Here is a 21,020-nt window from a genome sequence, read left to right as displayed (position 1 = left end):
AAAAAATGAAGTGTAATTTAAAAATATTAAATAATTTTTAATTTATTGTTGGTAATATGCCCTCATTGGGATTACACCTGATAAACATTAAAAGATTATATATTTTTTGTAGTGTAATCAAATATCTATATTTTACATTATTTTAGTAAGAGTGAAGAAGCATTGTGAAATGTGCAAAAACTAGATTTTCAAATGCTTCTGGCTGGCAAAAAGCTAAACTAATGTTTACACCTAAAATTACCCTTTTTACATATAGAAAAGGCTGTTAAATCAGATCAGATCTTAAAATTGTGATAGAAAAGTCATGAGGGTCTTTTTGGGAAACTTAAAACACAGATACCTGACAATGTCAAAACTGAAATTATTAAGATTATGAATGTTATAGATATCAGACTTCCCATCTTGATTTATTTACAACTGACACACAAACTGTTTATTTGTTTGCTTTTTGAGTAGTCAATAGAAACGTATTTTATGTGTGGTAATGGTAAACTGGATTTTTATTTTACCTGTTATTTAGAATTCTGCTAAATATAGAAATGTAAATATGTTAGGAAACAAGTTAAAATGTGCAAGTAAATGTGTACTTACTGTCAGTGAGCTATGGGACTATTGTTCCTTATTGTTTCTAGCCGACTCCCTAGTCATTCCTTAGATTATGGTGTAATATTGCAAACAACAGCTTCAAACCTTTTTTCATGTTTCTTTTCCCTCACTAGAGAGCTATATTCTGTGTTAGTGAAAAAGAATAAAAAGCATAACTTCAGGTCAATGCAGTTAACTCCCTTAGGAGAATTTCTAAAGGCCTCTAAGGGAAGAACAATAAGATGGGACAGTAAAGTAGGCTTTATGAATGGCTCTTTGGTTGTCATGCCAATGTGGCACTTAAGTTGAAAGTTATGATTTTGATGTCTTTCTGCTTTTTTGACCTCTCAAATTGTATTTATCCTTTCATACACAATGGCCTGGATTCTTGAGACTTTGTGCATGACTGTGTCCAAATCAACCTCTCTGCTCCCATACGAAAATAAAAATAATTTTTTCAGTACCTCCAAAGTTAACATTTTCTCCAAACTTTGACATGCAACATGTAGGACATGCAACATGTATGATCCCAACGCATGTGGAACAGTAAGCTTCTATAGATGCATGTTGAATACAATGTGTTACAAAACAGATTTCTTCTGTGAAGTGTGATATCATATAGCGCCTTAAAATATTGGATGCACACTAGGGGGCAGGAAACTTGAGCCCCTCAGGATCTGTGACATACTGTAAATCACCAGTTTGAATACATATGACAAGGTGGTGTCATGACACAACAGGATTGGTCCAACGGATCCCATCTTGAGATACATGCATATGTGAATATATAGAAGGGACTGTGCCCTATTGATAACAATATTAAGGACTCACTGGAAGTCTATATATGACCCAAATACACATGTTGGTCTGCATGCGTTGTTTACAACTGAATTCAGGAATTGCATACAGCACTGGACTTTTCATCCGCAAATGAGCAGTGAATGTAACATATATCAATGCCCGAGTCATCAATACCGAGCTATTTGAGTCACATGCCCACAAGAGTTAATTGATTGTTTCCTGGATTTACAACCCCTTTAGTCCTACATTAAATATGCTCTACAATCACAATTTGCAAACATATCAGTTGTTTCACCTTTTCCAATATGACTTCAAGTCTTTCCCTGTTTACAAACAAATTATATGGCATTTGCAGCACCAGGATATATATTATCCTGGAAATATTAGTAATAATTGGATGGTACATAGTGGCTCCACAGGCATGCTGGGGATATTTTTAAATGTTTTTAGGGGGAGTTATGCCATGTTTGTCTTATTTTGATTTAATTATGAAGTACAATAAAATTGTGATCATTTTTCATATACGTGTAGTGAGACTTTTGTGGGTTTGACTACCACTGGTACTGGAAGTCTGAACATCTTGTTGCTATTTATATTTGCCAGACAGTGGACCATTCCCACACATTTCTCTCAAATCATTATATCCATGACTGCTATTTAATTTTTAGACTCTTAGGAGTGTATATATTTGGACAATACTAATGACACCCAGTAGGGTGAGGGTATTTGGTAGGAGACACAGTTTAGACCACCTTGACTATTTACATGAAGTGTCCTCCTTCACAGCCAATGAAAACGCTTTATTGGACACTTCTTAAGGCCTTGGCCAAATCTCTTTTGTGTAATCGCTGCTCCTTGTATTGGTTCAGAATACCCCTTCTTCCTACATGCTAAAAAGGGAAAACAACCTCTATATATCTGCCCCGCCAGAGACCTAAACATTGTGCGCAATTATCGCAGGACCCACAAAATTATTAGCACCATCTTTTATTCTACTAGGCCTGAGCTTTCAGAAAATATATGGTTTGGATGGTTTTTTTACAAATGCAAGCAACGCAGCAGTAGAAAATAAAAACATTGGGAAAAACTGCAAAAATGGTGTGGCTAGCCGAGGTTAAAAGTGTTCCCGGAGGGCTTGGCAGTGAAGGGGTTAAGGGCTACACACTATGTTCACTGAGCTGCATTTTTCTACACACCACCTCACATGTATAGTATGATCAGGGCATATAGAACACAGTTGTTTTCTATTTGCCCTGTTCACAACATAAATTTGTTAGAAATGTGCAGAAAAATGCAGCTCAGCTGACATGGTGTGAACAAGCCCTAAAAGTGTAGTAATTCTGCTGTTTGGTATCATTGTTTGCACCACACTGAACATAGAAGAGGAAAAGCAAAGCAGAGAGTTGTCTGAGGAGACCAGAAGGAAAATTACACACCAGCATGCCAAAGGTAAAGGCTATTAGGCCATCTACAGTCAGCTTGATGTTTTTTTACACTGGGCACAGACTGGACCCTTGCTCCATAGTTGAAAGGTGTGTTGGCTTTACCTACCTACATCTTTCTTGTTGGTAAGTTAAGATTAACCAGTTAGGAAAACATTTAACCATATTTAGTGAATGTAAAAATGTATGCTCCATCTACCTAAAATGTACCCATTTGACAAAGCGTTCCTCCAAATGTGCCATTTTCCCCTGCACCAAAAGGGCCAGTAGCCTGCAGATCTACTATCTTTTAATGGCACTATTTGCCAAGGCCCAGAGGTGCCGTTCATCCTTTTTTATTTCTGCCTTCGTAAAATTGTAACAATCCAATATCTCTATTGGCCAACTATGTGTAGACTTGTAAAAAAAACATCTATTCATACTCCCATTTCTAAAACGTAAAAGTCTAGGAACCTTTAGGTAGTGGAGAGTGGAGTAATATGGCATTAACTTTAGAGTAGGTTTGCTTTAAAAATGTTCCAATATTATTTTTCTCCTTTTAAACTAAAACAGATAGTTGGTGCCTCTGTCAAAGTGACAACCCTTTCTGTCCAGACGAAAGGAAAAAAACTCCGCCACAGGGAACTTTTGTCCATTTTGCTCAAAAAGAGGTGGTGGGAGAGGAAAGGGGTGGCACAGTAGCAGTGGAAGAGCCAGATGGGGATGGCAGTGGACACAGAGGGGGCAGCGGGAGAGGAAAGAGATGGGCGCAGTGGAAAAGCCGGAGGGGGGGGGCGTGGACACAGAGGCGGTAGTGGGAGAGGAGAGAGGCACAATGGCAGTAGAAGAGCCGGGGGGGCAGTGGACACAGAGGAGTTGGTGGGAGAGCAGAGAGATGGGCACAGTAGCAGTGGAAGAGCAAAATGGGAAGAGATCCTGAACCTCATAAGTGGCAGCCTTGTCATAACTGCAGTTACTATTAGTCAAGTCCTGTTGCTTTGCACAAATCTATCAATTTGATATAAGTATAAGCAGTGGGAGGTGGAGGTGTTTTGGCTTCTGTCAGAAGCAGGCAATTATAGCAGTAACGAAATTGTCCCTACTTTGACAGCAGAGGAAGAATATGGTGATATTTTTTCTAGGAAATGATTGAACACAATGTAATACTTTATACCACGGTCCCAGAGTCTTCCTCCCTGCCAGTTCCAGTTGTGATGACCATCACCCCGCAGCTGCTCTTCTCACCAGTCTCTAACCAATTTTGTCACCACCCCTCTTGCCAACCTCATATATTCTTCAAACCAAACAATATATTCTTCATCAGCTAAGGGAAGGGGGATCATTTATTACTGCCTGGAATTCTTTTTTTTTTTAGCAGTGGTGTTTGTATGCTGGCTGTGGAATGACAAGTGCGTAATTCACAAAAAGGTCTGGACAAAATTTCAAATATTTTGTCAGGTGAAAAAGTTAACACAAATGTACTTCGGCACTTTATTTAGATGTTTGGCTGGAGTTGCACTTTAAAGGAAATATACATATTTACTAAGAAAATAAACATCTTCGAACAGGAAGAAAAATATTCTTGCATTTCCCTTATTGTGAGAGCTAAAACATGAAACACAAATCCTTGACACAGGAACTAGTGCCCTTGTAAGATCAAAGTGAACTTATGTCAAAACTCTACTCTTCATATCCATTCTACATGTCTGTTCAAATGCTCATCAAAATCACACACAAAGAGATGTGAGTACATTCAATAAGCATGCAGCTTTCAAATCAAATGTGTATTAATGTGAGCTCGAGGAACTGTGCGCACTCCCCCCTCCATATCATTATTTTGTAACAATATTATGTTTCGCACATTTTATTAATTGACTTAGCGCCAATATATTTCATAAGGGCTTTCCAGAAAGCAGTGGACCATTCCGATGCTTACAGTGTAATGCTCCAACATGATCATACATGCAGTAGTGGATGATTAGATGGAAATTGATTAACCTATCTGAATACAAATGGCTGAACCTCCATCAGATAATAATTAAAAGAATGCAATTATGTATTAAGAAATTGTTCAGAATTATGTAATTATGTATTTAGAAAAATGCAACAAAGTTACTAAAATGTAACAACTGATTAAAAAAAAACCTGTAGAGGCCCAGCACAAAAAAATCATCTGTTTTCAGACTAGCCAAATGGAATTTAATGAATGATAATACTCCAAAATATATTAGATGGACACTGTGATTAAACCCACATACTGAGCAAAATTATAATTCACACACCGCTTTGGGCGTGTTAATTATCATTGAAAAGCTGGGTGTTATATGCAGAGCAAAGAAAAACTTGTGAATAGCCTCGACATTGGCTCCCTATGTTCACCACTCACCCTAATAAAGTATTGAACATGAAAAACATATGAAGAAATAAGGGTTTTTAGAGAGGTATGAGACCAATGCATAGATAGAATGTATCAAAATGTATTGTACATAAAAATAAATATGATAAAACTAATTTAATTGATGCAAATATACAATACCATCAATGTAGTTCGAAAAGCATATACAATGAGCACAATCTCAAACCAAATAGTTCTAGTTAAACAGCCATGATTCCAAACAGTTCATAGATGAAACATCCAGATAGAGAAATCTAACATGCTTCGTCCCGACGCGTTTCACAATGAGCTTCTTCGGGGGACCAACAGGCTAATCTAACAATGGAAATTGTTCTCTTTGTATATAATCACAATAAGGCATATCCATCATTAAACAGTACATAGAATAGAAAAAACATTAAGGCAATTAACCCCCGTAGGTAGATAACCCCACCCCGAGTGGGCATCCGGTACTTACCATACACAATGAGTGTCTGGAATAGGACCGATGCTTGAGGGACTTGGATGAGGAAGGTGGCTATGGTTAGCCACTCCGCACTCCGTCCGTAGTCACGCCAGGGACCCCTGTTATATGCAGAGTGCAGCGGCAAAGTAGAAAAAACATAACTTGCAGCATTCCGTCTGCCGCACAGAATGCCCAGCTTCTGGGCACTAAAGAAAGGGAGCGATGTGACCCAAGCTGAATAGCGATCCAGTCTCGTTACCTTTCTCTCCTCACTCTCCTCCATTCACAAAATGTCTTGTCTTTTTTTTAAAGAACGAAGCATTCTGTGATTGGAAGAGGAGAGATGATGTCACATACCCACCCCTCCTGTGACAGAATATCTTGTATTCTTTAAAAAAAATACAAGACATTTTGTGAATGAAGATAGTGGAAAGGGACAGGTGATGCAACAGCTTGGGTCGCAACTCTCTCTCTGGGCATTGTGTGAAAGGGAAAGTGTGCTGCAAGGTAAGATTTATATACTTTGCAGTCGCCCTCTGCACATGGCACTCAGCTTTTTAATGATTTTTACACACCCAGTGTGGTGTTTTCAATTCTCATTCTCTTTTTACACACCTAGTGTGGTGTTTAAATTCTCATTCTGCCCAGAATGTGGCTTTAATTTTTATATTGTGTACTAGACCCAATGTGTTGTATTCAATGTAAAACTGATGATAAATTAAACTACCTTATAGAAAGACTATGGCAGAACCCAGACAGCTGAAAGCAGAATTGTGCTGGATAAAGAAAGCAGCATGGAGTCATGGAGCAGGCTGTGCTGCTTGCACATGTGCTGACAGAAGGAAAGATGTCTTCTAATTCTGCTGCTGCACCTTTTACTGTCCTATTACAAGGTGACCAAGCTGTATTGATTATCTGCAGTAGAGAACTGGAAGGTCACCAACATGTGCTACCTGGTAGTGCTCTGTAAAAGCCAGGACAGGTTAAACAAAATGACAATTCACTTGCCAGGGAAAAAAGTCCCTCTTATAAACCTATTTCAACAATGTATTTAGCTTATTGCTTGTTCAGTTGAGCTTTAGGTAATTTTTCCTATTACCAGCAGTCGCCCCATTTTTATCCTTATTGAATCTAAAAGCTTCTTTGTATGCCCTTAGTGACTGTTGCCTTCCATATAGATAATTTAATTCATACATTTACATACATTTATGTTTGGGCTTTTAAAATACTGTAACAAAACCTGTATCGGTGACATTATTTAGTGTATTTTTACAATTAGGAGAATTCCGTTGCGAAGGTCACACAGAACATCATTGAGCTCCAGGAATGCTTTTACTGAGAGAAAACAAACTCTTTGTACACTCTGTGCTCTAATGTATTCCCATACCATCCAAACAAATATTTAGAACTGTGGAATGTACAATTCTTTTCTTCTAGCCGTTATCTCTTGCATCAAGTCTGAAAAGAAAACTGCTGTGCAGTTTTAATTTCTCCTTGTCACAAAGCCTCATCTGATAGATGACACTTTGTACGAACTTACTTGCCACCATTAAAGAATCCCTATCACTTCTAAACGGCAATAGAAGACAATTATTGTGGAAGTAAGTTGTATTCTGATTCCAACATGCAGTTAGTAGTGATAATACTTACTATAGGAGTTCCCTATTTTATTTCACATCGCTTTATATTTTTCTTCACATTTGCATGTAGATAGAGCTGCTAGCAACAGTGACAGGGGTTGGGATGAACTGTAACACTGCCAGATCAGCTTTTTGAATTTGCAGTGACTTTAGGCCCTCTCAAGACTTACACATTGCCCTAACACGCCATATACTGCATTACAGCAATGCTCATTAAGTAAATGCTCATTAGCACATGGCAGTTTGTGCACTGGGTTGCGGTGCCATTTATTTACAATGCCACCCTAATGCACAGCTGCATAAAATGTTTATTATTTCACTTACCTTTCAATGTGTCCTCCTCCAGCAATGCAACATCTAAGCTCTGCTGTGACTGTTGACATCTTCAGCCAGTCTTTTTATTGGTCTGGTGTCTCCCCCCTCTGCCATTGGGCAGCTACTGATGATTTACCTCCTGCACATGCTCTCTAAATCTCTCTAATACCAACAGATGTAAAAATGTTTTTTATGTTACATTCTGTGCCATACCTGAGAATGAGCCAGAGGCTATAACCATTTAGCATACATGCAGATTTACATTTTTTGGTATTTTTGTAAAGCACGACATATCCCCCAGTGTTAAACTATTATGCATTTTAGTGCAGCAGAACATGAAAAAATGTTCAAATGTTTTTTTTCCAACTTTTAAAAATGCGTAAAAGAATGTGCATAAGCACAAATATAAGATGCACAAGAATATGTATTAAAGCTACTGTAGAATAGATGCATGTGAAACCTCTAGCATCAATGCTTGTTATAACATTGTGTATAGATAAAACAAATATAGTTTTTTTTATAAATACGTCCCTGAAAATCAAAACCGATTTTTGCAAACTCTTTCAGTTGATAGCCTTAGACTGACCTATAACTTACAAGTTCATAAACCTTGCCTGAAATTTCTGTAAAGGGAGACGCGTCTATTTTCATCACATATCCCAAAAATCAGAGGACTCTTCCCCATTTTAGGACAATTGGCGGAGCCAGGCAAATAATTTGTGACGCTGTGACTAGGCTTATAGGTCCACTAATGCGGCTGTTTAATGACTACATGGAAGCCCGAAATTAATATTCTATTCATTTTGGATGACTATGTATCCATATTTGACTAATTTGCCCATTCAATCATGCTTGCAGTTTGTAATTGGATAAATAACATGTTTCTTTAGAGTCTGTGTCCATGTTTAAAGCTGGTTTCACACCTATGTGTTGCAGTAACATGCAGTAAAACATATGTTTTAACACCCATTACTGTTAATGCATACCACTCTGCATTATGGTGCCATTAATTTAGACTGGAATCCCCAGGAAGATTAGATGGCTGCAGACTTGCTCTACAGCACACTGCAATGCATATGTCATATTTTGGTGGTGCGGTGCATTACAAAAATGGCGCAGGTCCATTCAATCCCACATTGGGGTGTATTGGCAGTCCATCCTTAATTAGTAGGCTGCCTTACAGCAACAAAATGCAATGTACGAAATGCTACACATTGATCTGTAAATGTGTCCAGGAGCCCTAAATGTTTTACCTTCTACGGCCCTTAACATAATTATGTGCAGTTTCCACAAACGATGATCTATTTATTCTTTGCAGCTTTCAAAACCAGGACAGTGTAGGAAAGTGAAGTAGTCATTAGGAAAAGGTTACTAAACTGGTAGAAGTCACTAATCACAAGTCCAATAAAATGCCTCATGCATGTATTCCGTTCTTCCTATTTTCTCACCTGGATGCCGTGGGAGCCCACACATTTTTTTTATGTACCATAGCTGGCTGTGTGCTATAGTCGAAGTTGTGGCCCCAGCCACCCCACCCCATTTATCACAACACAATGTGCCTGTCACATTATCCTTTAGAAGGGCATTGTGTTGTGGAATACAGGGTGCACCTATAGTAAGCTGATGTTTGCATATTCCTTGCCTTGGATGCTATCGGGACATGCAGGAAAGGGTTGTTGCTTGCTTTTATGAAAACATTTTTGTAAATAGGTGTCAAAACCTCCAATGTACCACTGCCAATTACATTTCAGCATGAATATAAGGGTAAAAAGTTATCTCTACATTATTTCTTGCTGCTGTACGGCACTGTGATCTTGCTTTGTGTGTGATGGATTGACTTTTACATTTTGATCACATTAAGCAAATCCAGCAACAGTGACTTATACAGCTAAATTCAAGGATGGGTCTGCTATGTCTTGGAAGTATTGCATGTTGCTTATTAGCAATCTTCTTTTGTGAGCCAAAGCTGTTTTCAATATTAACAAGAATCCAAGCAGCTTTTACCTTGATGCCTCTTAACGTTTCATAGACACTCGTCTTGGAAAACAGCTGATATATTGCACTACAAAGAAAATGTTTGTGTTATTTTCTTGTTTTCTAATTAACTAAGCTATATGTTTCTAAACCCACTTTACTGTTCACCATGCCGTGCTTTGACAGGCATTGCAAACACTTTTCCTTGCAGCGCCATTTGTTAAATGTTCTGTGACAGATGCTGAACCACCCAGATATATGAATAACACCTTCCATCAGTTTGATTCTAAGGGCAGTATTTTGTCTTAATATAATGTATTTTGTGATTATTTGTGAGAAATGTAGCTACCCTACAACTTGTTTTACAAAAGTAATATCAAATACAAAAGTTCTAATCAAAATGACTAGAATTATTCAGGTGATGAGATGTTGGTTCAGATACAGTCAGGCTTTAACACAAGCATATATGTTGCCTAAACACATTCACCCCCACCATTCATGTAGCTGAATGTTGTATTTCGATATAAATGCTAAATATTTGCTTGTTGTCTTCTTGCTTAGACAAAGCGGGTTTCCTGGGATGAACCAGAGTGGCCTTATGGGATCCAATTCTCCGTACAGCCAATCCTTGAATAGCAATGCTGCCATGATGACTCCACAATCATCCCCCTACAATATGATGAACAGTTCAGCAGGTAAATTACATGTTTGTTTTACATTAAAAACATGAGATTTTAATCTGTTTTATGTTTTTTCTCATGCACATGAGATCTTAATCAGTTTTTGGCTTATCTAATGCACATGTGATAGGAATCTGTTTTGTCTTCTCTGTGTAAAAGTATTATATGGGCATCTCCCAGCACTTCTGATGCAAAGATATTTTACGTTACTAAATGATAGAAACTGTATATTAATGTAGGTTAGGTGTATAGAGAAACATTACATTGCAGACATTACATTCAACCCCATAATCAGTTAGTCAAATCCTGTATCTGGCTGGTTCCTTTTACTATTCTAAAAATATTAGCTTATCAGGTTATGGAACTGACATATAGTGCAAGAGGTAATGGAGTGCCAAAGAAATAGAAAAGAAAAACAGGTGTGGTAAAATCATTGTTTATTTAGAGTCAATAGCCAACTCTTATTTGAGGATTACACAGATCTCCCTGCTTTCAGGGATTTGGAGCAGCAGCTTGCTTACCAATGTTGTTATTGTAGTTACTGCCAGATAGTGTCAGTTTGAAAGATCATTTACCAGAGTTAGTGGTGGACGGCAAAATGAAAGGTGGTTGGTGTTTCTAATGTTACATTAGAAAAAGAGGGATTTGTGTAACTTACAAAACATTTTGGCTATTGACTATTAATAAAGAAGGATTTTACCATACCTGATCATCTTTTTGATCCTTTCCTTTTGTACTCTATTATCTGTTTTTAATTATTTGTCCCCCAGTGGTGGGTGGGAATCTGAAGCCCATGGAGCAACCTAATAACCATACTTTGGCACTATGTTAAGTGCCAAAACTGTATCAGATCTAACACCCACATCTAACTCAAATTGACTTAGTTGAATCTAGCTCTTATGTCAAACTGTCTTTTTTTTCTGCATCAAAATCTGTGGTAGTTAAAGACATGCCTGGAAATTCAAACTATAAAATGAAAAAGTGCATAAACTGAGGTTACCTCCACCGAAAACTACACATTAAATCAATCAGTAGATCCACAGATATAGGCAACTGAAATTATATGCAAATTGGGACTTTTTCTTTAAAAGATAAACTTGACCCAATACTCGCACCCCATGAGCCCCCTATTCTTTGCAAATTAGATTCAAGGACCAATATGGAGGCAAGGTTAAGGAGTATTTAGTGCTGGCTTTACCCTCTCACAACTCCTGCATGTTTCTACTGGCGAGTGAGGATGCACAGCATGGTAATAGACCAATAGGAACATGTAAGCATTCTACTAGGACTACTAGGAAGTGTCTAATATTGCCAGCTACAGCCACCTGGGTTCTTAATCACCTGGCCTGCAGAGGAAAGATATGTGCAGGCACCATAGTTCTGGAGCTTGTCAGTAGTGTTTGGGTAGAGGCAGATATTTGAAAGAACGTTGCATGCAATTTAACAAAATCTTGTTGTAGAAGATCTACATAAGCTTAGACCTGTTCAGGTTGGATTGCTTCCAGTATTGCCTTCACACATTACTACTAATGTTATTAAAAAATACATATTATTATAATGTGTATTTTTATACAAATGTCATATTCTTGTTTTGTGTTTGCTAGACACGTTGTCCTTGTTTTCTGTCACTTAGATAAAAGAGCATTGGGGCCATGAAGTTGTTAATAGAGAGATATAGGGGAAGGTAGTATTTTAACATGACAGATTCAGTTTGCTGAAACTGCTGATCCGTAAGAATTCCTCTCTTTGGAAATAAACCCAACACTGAGCCTCATTTTATTACCACTGATTTGCTACCGCAGAGAATGAAAACCCATGTGTTAATTTGAAAATGATTCTTTAAACTGGAGCAACTTCTCCTAACCAGCAGTGTGCATATTGACAGCCAAAGCAAAACATTAACAGCTTTTAAAATAAAGCTCTTTGATCTCTCACTGTTGCCTTTAGCCAGTGAACTGTTTTAATTGAATACGGGATTTTTTTCCCTGTGCTTACTGTTGGTAAAACATGTCCTCTAGCCATGTGCTTCCTTTAATAAGATACAGCGAGATACTGGATTTCAGTTTCAGTAATGTGTGAAACTTTATAACCAGCAAGCAAACAAGGATTATACTACAGCATGTATTTTAAAGAGTTTCCATTGAATTCAATAAAAAAAACACGTGCCAAAAAATTAAGTTTGAATGCCGCCTTTAAAGTCCATCTTTAGCCCAAATTTTTTTTTTGCTTTTAAAAAATATGAGGATGGTCTTTCCCTTTGAGAAGAACCAATGTGTTAGAACTTTCAGTGATATTTCCTAATTATTATAAGGTCACTTTTTTGGGTATTCAAGCTCTAAAGCTGGCCATACACCTTGCGATCATCGGATGAAACTTTTCGTCCGATGATTGAACCGTCATGCGATTTTCGTACGGTGGCCCCATCCTGCCCCGATTATCGCAAGGTTGGATCAGCGGTAATTAGAAGAAAGCACCTGGACAAATTGCGGTAATCTACCGCACGTATTTTCATCTGCGCATGTGCAGTGTAGATCATACGAATTTTGACGTACGGAAACGCCACTAACTTTGCGAAAATCGATTGTACAGTATTTGCGGTTGTACACTGCCCATCAACCCTACGAATATTGGACGAAAACGTGATCACATACGAAAATCGGCCAATATTCGTAAGGTGTTTGGGCAGCTTTAGTCTAAGTACATCTGAGTCCGCTAATAACTTTGAGGAGGTACTTAGAAACTAGTCGCACAGAGAGTCTTCTGAATCTTGATTCTGATGTAGAATATACTGTAATTCAGAAAGTTGTTGTGGAATAGTTGTACTAAGTGTGCACAGTACTTGTCATTGAGGAAAATAACAGTTTAGAAAGATAGAACATTGCAGTAAAAATGACATCACATTCCATAAAGGAATTACATTTATATTCCTCATTCAGTTTTAATTCTAACATTCCATAAAGTGGAAGTATTTTAATGAATACAATGTGCATATGCATATATGTAATGATTGCACACATTTGTGCTACCTGTGCTATAATTTTTTATTTTCTTTTTCACTTAGAATATCTAGCTTTTTATGTACATATTACTCTAATCTGATATGTCCCTATATTGTTTGGAGGTCACCATGACAATGGTAGCAGACAAGGTGTAACAAACTCAGCTTTAACAATATATTTCCTATAAAGGAGTCTGTCATTTCTGCCTACCTCCTAAAAATACTGGTATAATAAATGTATAAATATGTTTTGCAGCTGAAAGCTTCCATGTATTGGAATTGCTTGAAAATTGTTGTGTATGGCCAGCATTAGAAGTTCATTATAGATAATAGCTCACAAACTTTCGGCCAAATCCCATGACCTTTGTCTAATAATATTAGAATTCAGTTGGTTCAGATAGAAATCCATAAAGGTCACGCAGCCAATACCAGAGTAGTTTAACCTTTGCATGAGTCAGAAATGGTTGATCGGAACCAAACCAGTTTTTCACTGAAATGTATACAGGAGGAAGATCCTTGCAGCCCAGGTCTTCTAGTGTTCATCAAGACTGACTACATATTTCATATTGTGGAAACACGTGTTTGACATTGCCATTATACAAACTAGGTATTGTTGGGTTCCTGAAGTGTGCCTATTGTAGGCTCCTTCTGTCCTCATGGAGAGAGAAACGGAAGTTGCACAGCAAGATTATACAAAAACAAAGCTGCAGTAAACCAGTGAAGATAAACCAAATAGACTTTCTGGCTTGAGCACAGCTGCAGTGTTCCCTAGAAAGCATTAACTGTTGATTTCAGTTTTTGCTCTTTCTTGCTCTTTTGAAAATGTGTTTAACTGCCAAATTAGCAGCTTTGATAGCATTAGCTTAGCGCACAAAGTTTCAGGTTTCATGCATGACTGAAACTTTTATACATATATGCAAGTTTATTCCTATACAAAATAAATACAAAATAAATTCCCTACATATTTCTGTGCCTAAACATTTAAATAGTACATTTGTTAGAACAGTCACATGAACTTTTAGTTGTTTTGTAGAGTCACATGAATGTGTGACACAATTACAAGATCATTTTACGTAAACCAACAATAATGTGTGGTGGTCCAAATTACAATTTAACAGACTTTTATGGGGGTCAATTTTGGATATGATATTTATTTGAGCTGGTCTTTATGTTTGTTTTTTTGGCACACTACCACGAATTGACTCCTGCACATTTAGATTGTGGCTTGCAAATAGGCATATTTATTTGTTTTGCTCTGTACATGGTAAGCTGTATCTCTTACCTAAAGCAAACAGATGGCAGATTGCCCTTCCTCAGGGATTTATGTGCCGTTGTGGAATAGCCAACTGTACAATCAATAGCACATTTTTTTTTTCTTCTTTGAATTACTTGACCATTTCCCTTCCTACTGTAAAATTTGGTTTGAAGCATTGTTGTTTCTGCCTCTGTAGAAACAGCACTTGTTATGCATATGGCCAAATTGAATTTTAAGTAACAGCTGTTGTGATTAGTCTGCTTTGCCTGCTGATTCTGCAATTTTAAAATATATACAGTATAAATACTGTATATATATATATTATTTCCCACTTGTTTTAAAGATAAACATAAATAAACATTTAATACATGACAAAGGATTCCCAGAGCGTTATCGGTTATCTTAATAGAATATAGCAAATATAGTTAGGTTCTGCTCTCAGGTTTGCTTTGGCTAATTTAAATGTTTGTGTTCCCATATTATTACCTTTCAGTTGTTTGGAGCAGGATTATACATAGGACACTACAGGCAGCTTCTAGTGGTTAGAATAGATAGCAGTGTGCAGATGACAGGGACAGCTTTTTTTAAAGTACATTAATATACAATGCCTAAAGGCAGTGTTAAGTTCGTTGACAACACCTTTTTAGTGACTAAAACTAGAAAAAAACGAAATTAAAACGTTATTTTCAGTTATCAAGTTATGATGACTGAAACTAAAATGAGAATATATTGACATTTTAGTCGACTAACTAAAACTGGACTAAAATGTAAGGGAGAGATGATTTGGGAATAGATCCATTCAGAACTAATGTCCGCGGACTTCCAGTTTTGGTTCCATCCTGAATGGACAGATAATATGTGCAATGGCATTACAGCCAATATCATTTTCATTTCAATATTTTAGAGTTGTACTTCTGCTTGAAAAAAAGAAGAATATCATATGCAAGTTATGATGATCAATGCATATCTAATTATTGGTCCTTTGTTGAAAATACTACATTTTATTGTTTCTGTATAGGACTTGGTTTAATCTAATTTTAATATAAATAAAGACATGTTATATAGCACAACAGTTAAATCTGTGTCTGTATTGCATGTTCAAACCTTAATACCATAAGTAATAGGTTAACAGATGTTTACTTCAGGAGTATATAATGAGATTGTAAATTCTAGAGAAATTCTTAAATTACTCTTTAACTAAACCCACTAGATTTTAGTAGACCAAATCTACTGTAGATCGTATGTCGTTGACAAATCAGATGACTAAAACTAAATCACATTTTAGTCAAAAGGCTACGACTAAAACAAAATCAAAATTTGCTGTCAAAATGAACAATGCCTTGAGGACTTTAAACTTGCACATTTAACCTGCGGTAGACAAATGCTGGCCCTCCAGCTGTGGTGAAACTACAAATCCAATCAAGCATGTGCTTCAGGGAGTCATACCTGTGGCTGTCGGTCTTGCAATGCCGAATGGGATTTGTAGTAGCACCACAGCTGGAGGGCTGGAGTTTGCCTATAATAGCATCAGTAAAAGCTCCTTAAAGTGAGACTAAACTAAGGAGTTAACCATGATTATTAACAAAAATGTATCTCATTTGTGTATCACTCGGCTGTAGATCATAAAATCAACTCTGAATTGGTGCTGACACTGTCCTTCCTTCTGGAGGGTGGCTACTTTTGTGAGTGAGTGAGCAGGGAGCTGTGGCTACTTTACAACACACACAGGGACCATGGGGAACAAAAGTAGCCGCCCTCCAGAAGGAAGGACAATGTCAACACCAATTCAGAGATGATTTGAGGATCTACAGCCAAGTGATACAAAATAAGATACAGTTTTGTTAACAGTTAGGCAGTGTTAATTTTGAAGTTTCAATTTAGTTTTCATGGTCTTAGTCTGTTGAGTAAAATGCCATTTTAGTTTGTCATATTTTAGTCATCTGAATTGTTTTAGTCTAGTGTTGTTGACTAAATCTCCAGTAGATTTAGTCGACTAAAATCTAATGGGTTTATTTAATGCGTAATGCATTATTTAAGCAATTCTCAAGAATTTTCAAAATCGTATATGCCTGGAGTAAACCTCTATTAACCTGTTATTACTTATGGTAACTAAGGTTTGAACATGCAATACAGACACAGATTTAGCCGTTGTGACATAGAACGTCTTTATTAACCAATGAAGGAGTATTCTGTGCGGTTTGCATGGCGTTGATCAGGTGGCAGCTGGCAGAGGGCCAGCTGTCCATAAGAGTCAGGGGACCGGGGCTTTGGCTGAGCTCCGAGGGAACTCCTGAGTTTAGTGTCACTTTAAAATGTGGGGAATAGTGCAATATCATTATTCTTTGAATATGATTTATATGACGGGAGGGAAACTGAACCTTGTGGGATTAAAGGACCCCTTCCAGCTATTCCTGAATGGTTAGTGATACATTTCCAGTTTGAAACAGCCGAGACTGCATTTAAAGTATTTTTACATTGTAACTTTCACTGTTTACAAACCTGTAAATTGTACAGAATCCAGTGGAAGAGAAGCATGTAAATTATATAATCTTTTTTAGATTTACTACTATGTAGTGTGTGGGATTACATGATTGCATATAAACTGAATGGATTGTTTAGATAGGTCTTCAAACTGCGCTGTTGGTAAATCTAAAGTTTGTACATTTAGTTGGTACCTTGGCTGCCTGGCAGATTCGCATAGGTAACTATATTATAGAAATGATCATTTCCAGCAAGTTCAGCCCCTCACAATCATCAGTTTTGATCTCATGGATAACTTTTACTAGAGCTTGTGTTAGATATTTTTTTTTAATTATGAATGTGTCATGGTGTTGATATCATGAGTACTTAATGTTCTGACCTTACATGGTCATTTGTAATTAATGAACTGCGGTCAAGCCATGCTAAAAAGCATTTAATAAATGTTTATAAAACCTGCCCTTGTGAATATGATTGGATTGTTTAGAGGTATTTGTATAATTTTACATTATTTAAGAAAAAATATATATATAAAAACAAATATAAAAAGGTTCACGGCCTTACATGGGTATCTGTTATTAATGACCTGTGGTCAAGCCATGCTTAAAAGCATTTATTAATTGCATATGAAAACTGCCTTTGTGAATATGATTGGATTATTAGTGTTATTTGCATGATTTTACTGTATTTAAGAGAAACTTAATAAAAAGTTAAAAAAAGTAATCTAAGTAAGTAAATTAAAAAAAAGTTTCCAGAATTATGGAATGTGTGGCAAGCCTTTCACAGTTGTAATTTTAGTTCAATAACTGCAAATGTTTCCTTTACCTGTTAACCTCAATACAGCAGTGTACCTATATGCTCCTAACAGCTACTGAAGGGACTTTGGGAAACTAATCACACATGTTCAGTCAATTTCCAAAATACACCCTGAAACCTCAGAAACCTGGGTGTTTATTATTCAAACCTTTGCTTCCTTATTGAACAGTAAGACCATCCTTCACTCTTTTTGGCCAATTGCACTACATGAGGGTAGTGAAAAGTGGAGAGTCCCAATATGAAAATGAGAGACGTGTCTGTTTGCAAAATAGAACAGTCTTTTGGATCTCAGCATGCAATAGAAATGAAAGTGGTTTTATGGTAAAATCTAAAAATAAATATGTATTTGTATATTGATTTTCCATAAATTCTATTCCACCCTTAATAACAACATTGAGTTAGAATTGTTGTAAACGTATGGACGATGCTCCTTAGGATGTACTTCCTCAATTCACTGACACAATTTCACTCAGCCCTGTGAATATGCACTTTCAGTTGTGCACTTGTGTCACACCTCATAAGAGGATGCCTTCTGAACTATAACTCAACATCTGAACAATGTAACATTATCATTGCTTGCTGGGCTATGGGCTGCATTATGGGCTATGTGATCTTGAGAAATCAAAATTGCATTACATCAATCAGCAGGGAAAGATATGCAAAGCACACTAGAAATCCAAGAAGTTGTTGAAAGTATTGGGCAGACGGAAGGCAGCACTCAATACAGAAAAAGGATTTTTTTTTCCAGTTAGCTTTGATTGCATTATCAAAAACAACTCTAGTATGTATTCCTGTATTCCAACAATGCTGATGTTATAACAGGATAGTAAATGCTGGGACTTTAAAACTCATTTAAGTATTTAAACAGGCATTCACCTATTCCAGAATTGTGGGTTTCAGGCAGCGACCCACATGTCCGGTATAGGTGAAGTATGGGGGTTGAACCACTCACAGGCTTCTTTAAATTCTTGAGGAACATAGTGGCAACATTTACTGTGCGGTGTTCCTGCAACTTGAAGTGGCTGCAGCAAAGTGTGCAAGTCATACACAGAGATCTCACCACTCAAGTCCCCAAGGGGCAGAAGAAACCCTTAGGTGATTTAACTCGTCACCACCTGCCAAAAATAAAAATGCCTGATTTGATATGATGGACTTTTTAATGGTGTAGACATGTTCATCTGAAAAAGCAGAGCCAAGACTGAGAAAATGCTGCAAACAATTAGCTCAGATCAGTCAATATCACTTTAGAATGGCATATTTTCTTCCCGCAACAGGATGACATTGTTGCCTAATAAGCAGCACAAAATTTTAAATGTGTTTTGCACATGACTCGGTAGGGTGTTGGCAGAATTGTGGTTATTGCAAACCTGTGGTGGTGTTATGGATATTCGCAAATTAGCATGGTGATGCTTGCCAGTTTGTCCGCCAGAGTCCTGCATAAGCTCTCTCTGCTGTGATTAAGTCTAATTATTTTCCAAAGCACAATAATACGCCACTGTTTGCAGTCATAATTTAGCAGACGGTAAACAGATTATTTTTGTATTCTTCAGTGCATTTCAAATGCAGCATTTGCCCAATAGTTTCATTTAGATGAAAACATTTCTGTTAAAGTTCTACAGATTATTTTAAAATTCTCACCCAGATAATCATGTAAAAGGAGTTCATTCTTAACCCTTTCAGTACGCATCAACAGGATGTACAGTAGCATCATCACATTTGTACATTTGCTTATTTAACCATTTTTGGGTTTTAGGATTTCTGTGTAAATATTTGTTGACATGCCAAAAAAAGTAATGCTGTTTGTCGATGAACTCCAGTCAAAAACAAGAAGTTAAAAATTAAAAGCCCATTGAAAAATTAAATAAAACCAGCTTTTGCTGCAATATTCATCTTCAGTTCACAGATTCCCCTGCAGTATTTTTTTTCCAAGCTGCTAGATACCTTCAGTCTGATGGCTAGCATCATTCAACCCATGCCTTCTGAGACAAAGTCATCCTGGATCTGCCCCATTCTGTTTATGGGCAGTAAAAGGGGAAGCAGCACAGCGATGAGCTCATCTTATTGACATTCTGCTTTCGCCTCCTGTCAGCATGTTTCTTATCAGCACATGAACTGATTGGCTTCTTGCGCTGCTTCACACTTCAGCCTTGCTGTACACTGCATGCCTTCAAAAGAAATGTAATGATGTAATAATAATTACAGAGCTGCTTTAATGTGTCTTTTTTATATCTGAGGTCATTGTTAACCAGTCAGATGTTTGTTTTTTTTCTAATCCCTATTGGAAAAATATCTAGGATCAGTTATCTGTTGCTTAAACGAGAACTATGTGGTTAAGGCTTTTCCCCATAGTTCTCCTTAGGTAACAGGAGGATGCAAACTAGCGTCCTCCTGTCACCCTAGGCTCAGTATACCGCGAGCTGTAGCTCACGGTATAGTAAGACGCCGCAGTATACTGTGAGCTGCTGCTTGCGGTATACTGAGATGCCGCAGCTGAAGCAGATCCCGACAACTATGTCAGGATCCGCCCAGCTGCGTGACTGACAGCTGGCTCTGCCTGTCTAGAGGCAGAGCCAGCTGTACCCGCCCCCTCCACGTCCATTCCGCCAGTCAGCGCTGGCGGATCGGAGTGGGGAGGGGGGAATCCAGCCCCTCCCCTGTCACGGCAGAGAGCTGTGACAGCATCGATAGGTGAGCGAATGCCGGTATGCCGGTACGCCATTAATCCCCGTTGCGCATTGCACTTTTATTGGCTATTCCAGTAGAAGGATGTGGGCTTTATGTTGTTTCTACGTAGAGGATCCTGGAACAATAGGTGAGTCTTGCTGTCTGTTCGCATGGACTCGGAGGAGAGCTAGGGACCTCATCCCAACATGACACTGCATCAGGATCTCAGTCAAGCCATAACATATTGACAAAATAGCTGCCTCCAATGACCACATTTATGATTTTTTTTATTCAATCTGTAAAAAATAAATAAATACAAAAACCTTATGTATTATGATAAAACAAAGTTTTGCTGTTTTTTAGGTCACTTGGGTCTTGCTGAAATGATGACTGGAGATACTAAACTGCCTCCTTCCCTGAAACTCGATGGTAAAGAAGATGGGCCTCCCCACCCTGAAATAAAGTCAAAGGTATTTCCTCCTGCATGTGGTAGCAGTTTTGTTGGCTCGCTGTGTCGTCCATATTGTCTTCCATTATCTACTTATTTTTTCAG

The 21,020-nt window shown here is 37.6% G+C and overlaps 1 protein-coding gene across 6 annotated transcripts in view; it reads left to right on the top strand.

The window, feature by feature from the left end:
• Nucleotides 1-21,020, top strand: part of ARID1B (AT-rich interaction domain 1B) — a 351,874-nt gene that overhangs the window by 295,765 nt on the left and 35,089 nt on the right. For all 6 annotated transcript variants that reach the window (XM_018569472.1, XM_018569469.1, XM_018569473.1 and 3 more), the window contains 2 exons: nt 10,138-10,271; nt 20,831-20,937. In XM_018569472.1, the coding sequence (XP_018424974.1) occupies nt 10,138-10,271; nt 20,831-20,937 (241 nt within the window). The remainder of the gene's footprint in view (nt 1-10,137; nt 10,272-20,830; nt 20,938-21,020) is intronic.

This window comes from Nanorana parkeri, unplaced genomic scaffold, assembly GCF_000935625.1.
Source record: "Nanorana parkeri isolate BGI_ZX_2015 unplaced genomic scaffold, ASM93562v1 scaffold1339, whole genome shotgun sequence".
Taxonomy (NCBI): domain Eukaryota; kingdom Metazoa; phylum Chordata; class Amphibia; order Anura; family Dicroglossidae; genus Nanorana; species Nanorana parkeri.
The sequence above is the reverse complement of the archived record's forward strand: the minus strand, read 5'-3'. Positions and strand labels throughout refer to the sequence as shown.